At 42.7% G+C, this 5,506-nt stretch overlaps 1 protein-coding gene across 1 annotated transcript; it reads right to left on the bottom strand.

Annotated features, from left to right (window-relative positions):
• Positions 1 to 1,662: 1,662 nt before the first annotated feature.
• SPIN3 (spindlin family member 3) lies at positions 1,663 to 5,109 on the bottom strand. Its single transcript, XM_060086849.1, has 2 exons — positions 4,889 to 5,109; positions 1,663 to 4,533 (listed from the first exon to the last, which is right to left on the bottom strand). Exon 2 carries the CDS (start codon positions 4,529 to 4,531, stop codon positions 3,755 to 3,757), a length of 777 nt encoding a protein of 258 aa, XP_059942832.1. The 5' UTR covers positions 4,532 to 4,533; positions 4,889 to 5,109; the 3' UTR covers positions 1,663 to 3,754.
• Between the last annotated feature and the right edge of the window lie 397 nt (positions 5,110 to 5,506).

The raw sequence follows: 5,506 nt of genomic DNA, 5'->3' as shown, positions 1-5,506 counted from the left end.
AATGCTTGGTAACTGTTTAAACATGTTTAACAGGGGTTTCTTGTTATATGAAGAAAAGCATTCTATCATAAAAGGCAAACAAATTTGCATATGGCAGTAGATGTCAGTGTAAGTTGGAATAAAAAAATGATTGTTCATTTCAATTTTGAATAACTGATTATAGTACCTTAACTTTTTCCACAGCTTCAATTTATAGTTGATTCCCCCTTTAACTTCCCTCAACAAAAATATACTGGCCTCAAGGAGTTCCTTCCACAAAATCGATCATGTTTACATAAATTTCACATTCTACTGGTCAGAAAAATTTACCTGGCAGAAATTTTTGGTTTGCAGGGACATGTAAGTTTTCATTAAACTAGGTTGGGATATGGAAGTCTGAATTAATCATACCTCCTTCCCTTCCAGATTCTGAACCAACTAAAAAATATACACAGTAATCAAAGAGGGATTAAAATACCAGCTTTAATATATTGTTAAATGAAAAAGCAAAATTCATAACAGCATGTGTAGTATGCCACAATTTGTATAAAAATCTGATATACACATATATAATATACTTGTAAATACGTGGATTATCTCCAGAACAATACATAGTAACTGGTAAGAGTAGTTATCTTTGGAAACTGGCGCTGAGGTCAGGGGTGGGAAAAAAGGAAGGAGACTTACTTTATACTGTATATCCTTTTGTACTGTTTGATTTTTACCAGAGGTGTGTGTTTTTGTCCAAAAATGATTTATAAGTTAAAAATTTTTTAAGAATAAAAATAGATACCAGCTTTATTGCCGATAGGTCTGGACTGGAGAACACGTTTTGGACCTAAGCCTGAAATGAACTTTTACCCCAAGTGTAAAGACACTGGATCCCCCACCCCAGAGGGTGAGAGAGGTCTACAGATTAGATGTTTACCCAGCCATGTAGTGAAGGACTGTAGTCTTTTCCATATCTTTCTGTGAGAAATGAGCTCAAGAGCCAAGAGGGCCCTAAGTTGCATATCCATAATAACCCTTTTCTCAAGTTCACCAAGTTATTTCTCCTCCCATTTGGGTAGAAATTTTCTTCCAAATATTTTTGAGAGGTACAAGTCCTTTTGTTTCTTGGCCAGGAACATGGAGAGAGGCAGAGGATACAGCCTATCATACCTTTGGACATTTCTGTCCACATTGTCAACACCCAAGACAAACAGGGCTTGGCTGTCCCTTTCGGGGAAGACCAGCAGTATCTTAGGAATGTCCTGCTCCCTCTTGTGTAAGACTGGTGAGCAGTTCTGCTTTTGCCCCAGAAGGCTCTGAAATAAGTCAAACTAAAAGCAATTAAATTAACTCTAAGGCTACATTACACCCCAGGTTGAAAATTCACTCACTATTTTATCCCCAATTTATAATTATGTCCGGCCACATTATCTCACATAGCTTACAAAGATTATACAATAAGCCCTAAAGATAGCATTAAAATACTACAAATAATACAATGTCAACAACATAATGTAAATGCCTTAATTTGAACTGTATGAAAATCACACCAACTATTAAACTCCAAGGGAAAAATGAATGCCCCCAATTAAATTTCTATTTTAAAGTCCAAAGGAAATAAAGTCCAAAATTCTGCCTTCCCCAATTTCTTGGTTTTTCTGATGTCAGCCATACAGATCTCACAAAGATGTCTGGACAGATATGGGGTTCCTTCATCAGCTGTAGCCTGGGCTGTCTTCCTCTTGATTTGGTGTAGTTCCTTCAGAACTTCAGGAGTTGAATTAATCTAACCCCACAATTGCATGTCATACATATATGTCATACATTAAGAGTCCACAGGACATAAGATTATCACAGTGTCAGCCTCATATCCCCAAACTTAGCAAGCACACTAATCCTCAGCCTCTAAAACAGATATCTCAAGCAAATTTATGTCCCCACGACTTAGTAAATAGGGTAATACAGACCCACATTGCTGTCGTCAGTCAAATATCTGAGCAGAGACTTAGTGGCATCAAAAGGAAGAAACATAGACAGAGAAAACTTGGGAGAAGAGAATACTTTCTTGGTTTCATCCTCAGCAGGATGCCAGTCTGTCTGTGCCAGTAGTCTGGACTCCATGATCTGTGAACTTAAACTAATTTGGAAGATATTTCCCAAGTGGTTGATTGTACTGTCATGAGTCCCAGCCCCAAATATGCAGAAGTCCATGGCCTGTCTGTTACTGCTAATGGAGCTTCTATCAGAAACCCAGTGAGAATGCATTGGCTTTGGCTGGGTGCTTCTCTCCAAAACCCTGCTTATTTTTCAACCTTTTCTTTCCTAGTTAACTTTCCAAAGTTAACCTTCACTAATGCCTTCAATAATGGAAGGTACAAGGCCCACTCCATTACTTATTTTTCTGCTGAAGTAGGTCTTACCCTTATCTGCCCATGAGTTTCTTAGGTCCAGCCAAGAAACAGGATAAAGTTGAAAAACAAAACACTAACAAATATCTATTAGATTTCTCTCTACCAATGACAGCATTTAAAACATTATTAAGCACTTAGAACATCATTAAGTCTATTGATCATCTAGCACTGATTCTAATCTCTGTGTTCCTCAATCCTGTTAGGACACCAGAATAAATGAGCTCACCAGTTCCTACAAGGAAGCAAAGCCTATTTTCAGCTTTTCTTAGTTCTAGCAAGTGCATTGCCCACCTCATATGCTGGGACTCAGAAGTCTTCTAAGAATCAAATGAAAACCTAATTTAAAATTTTTCAAAGCATCCCTCTTGGTATAGGAGAGAAATCTGTATCTCAGCCTGATTCCAGATTTTTGCTCCTTTATATTGAGGTCCTAGACAGATCTGCCAACCCTTGCCAAACCTGGCAATTTATCCTGTGACTGAGGACTAGAGCTAGAGCCCAGCCTAATGCTCTACTGGGCTGGCAAAACCCAATTGTGCTAAAGTCTGCCTGCACAGCCTTTGTGTGTAAAAACCCACTCCTTGTCTGCAGGTACCAGCCAGAGCTATTGTAGACAACAGAAATCCTAATGCCATTAATGACCAACCATGATTTCTCCATTTGCGGTTTGGTTCCCAAATGCTTGCCCTCTTAACAATTTTGTAAGCTTTCTCAGCCTATGCTTATGTACTAAAATGCAAAATAATTACCCTCTTAATTTCCAAACCAAGTTTAGTAATAGGTACAAGAATCAGAAAGGGAACAAAATATTAGCCTTACTTTCAGTACAGTTAGAATTTAAAATGCAACTTAGAAGACCAAAATAAGCTTCCCATTCCTCCTCATATTAGACTTTTGAAGGGGAGGGGTTGAATTGCAAAGACACTAACCCAGCCAGCCCTAAGGGGAGGGTTGAATTGGAAAGAAATTTACCCAGCCAGCCACATTGAATATCTCAGGAAGCTTCACACTTCAGTGAGTGCATATTGTCCAAATGCCCAAAAGAATGAGGCAAGAGGTGTTCAGCTACCTTTAGCCTATTAACACCACCCAAGATAAAAATATGGGCCAATGGATGTCAGACTTTACCCCTCTCACTAATTAGATAAGTCAATCATTCTTCTGTGGGGAGGAACCAGTAAAACGGTTGGAGATAAAGGCAAAAGGTTTCGTCAAAAAATGTCTGAGAGGGTGGAAGTTCCAATTTTTTGCCAGACTAAAGTGTGAAAAAGGGGGGAGAATATGGTTCTTACAAACTGTAAAGCAATCAAGACTTCTTGTGTGTTCAGATTTTACAAACAGTCTCATATATTTGGCAAATTTCAAAATGACCTCTAAGATGTTTTTACCAAATCATAGACATAGATATGGAAATCATCATCAAATTTGATGAAGTACACAGAGGGTTTTGCTTCCACCTGATGAATGACCATGCCAGTTCTCTTGGAGCCATCCTCCTTGGCATATTCCACCTGTTTGCCTACTAGGCTGTCTATGACTTCTCCTGGCTCCCTCTCTGCGAGAGGAGAATCACTGGAATCTGCAAGGATGTGTAGGTCACCGTCTTTATAATCATCTAAGAGCTGGTACATATATAATACAGGATCTTTCTCATAGGTAATGTAAAACCATGTGTTCATGACAGGTGCCTGAGCTAAGACCATCCCCCTCCATTCATTTTTGGAACCTTCTTCTGTCTCAAAAATATGTTCCACTGCTTTGCCAATCATAATTTCTGTTAAGTGTGTATCACTGATTCTAGATGATGCAACTCTATTAGGAAGGATTTCAAGTGATGACACTCTTTCATCTCTGTGAAGTTCTAATCCATAAACACAGTCAAATCCATCATATTTGATAAGATACAGAGAGGGATTTACAGGTACCTGATCCAGAACGGTTCCCTTCCACTGTGTTAGAGGTTCATCTCCGTCTTTCCATCCGTGCCGAATTCTGCAGCCTACGATGTTCCTCCGATGCTGGGAAGTGGGTCTGCTCCTATGTTTCTTGTGTGCAGCCTTTCTCTTCATCACGGTCACAGACAAACTGGCATGTCCTGCGCCTGTCCTGGACCGCTGCCCTGCAGCTGCTTTTCTGAGCGGGGTCTTCATGCCTGCGTGGAGCACAGTAGCAAGGAGGACCAAGAAAGGAAATCAAGAAAAAATAAATTCAATGCATGACACGATGAACCTTTTCTCCTAATTAGTGCATTCTGTGCACCCACGCCTAAGTTTTTCCCGAAAGCTATGCAGAAAGGCTGGAAATCAAGGCATTCTGGCTGCGTGCCTGCAGTAACCTTCCTCCCCAGCTAGTTCAGACTATGCTAGCGCGAAGGAGTTGCGGTTACAGTCAGAGAAATAGGGGGCAACCCCCTATTCCTCCCGCCCTGCTTCCAACACTGTCCAGGCCAGGGGGCACAGATTCCCCCAGGCGGGGGATAGCGGGTCTCGCGTGCCCAAATCGGGCACCTCGCTGCTGCCTCCGCGGTGAGCCTGTGTCAAAGGAGGACCAGCAGACGACGAGCCAGGTGCTTGCAAGAGCTGAGAGGGAGGATCCTTAGGAGAGGAGCGTGTCAAGTGGGCTGCTGGACAGGCAAACAGGATGGCGGCAGTGTCTCCAGCACTCGGCTCGCGGGCCCTCCGCTCCCTGTTGGCAGCAGCGGCCCCTCTGCCACATCAGGTTCCCACCAGCCGCTGCAGTCGCCGCAGTCTCCTCCCTCTTTTCCGTAGAGCACAGCTTCCGGCCAGGAGAGAGGCCTCCCCTTCCTGCCCAGCAAAGCACCCCCCGCACCTCGCCCGCCAACCTTCTTGTCTGTCCCTGTCCTGGGCCTGGGAGGCGCTCTTTGGTTCCTTGCCCCGCCCCTTTCCCAAAATCTGGAGCCGCCTGGCCAACAAATCCTCTCGCCAACCGCCTTGCGCCCCCTCTTCAGTTCTGTGTCCCCCAGTCTCCCCACCCCCACCCTTATCCTTACCTCAGTACCCCTGACCCATCTGCTTTTCATCCTCCAGGAATCTGCCTTTTCCTTTCCCCCTGTCATTCTGGAGTTATTCTTTATATACAGAAACCTGCCTTTTCTGGAATTTGAG

The sequence above is a fragment of the Mesoplodon densirostris genome, chromosome X, assembly GCF_025265405.1.
Source record: "Mesoplodon densirostris isolate mMesDen1 chromosome X, mMesDen1 primary haplotype, whole genome shotgun sequence".
Classification (NCBI taxonomy): Eukaryota; Metazoa; Chordata; class Mammalia; order Artiodactyla; family Ziphiidae; genus Mesoplodon; species Mesoplodon densirostris.
Note: the sequence above shows the minus strand (reverse complement) of the source record. Positions and strands in the feature narration are given on the sequence as shown.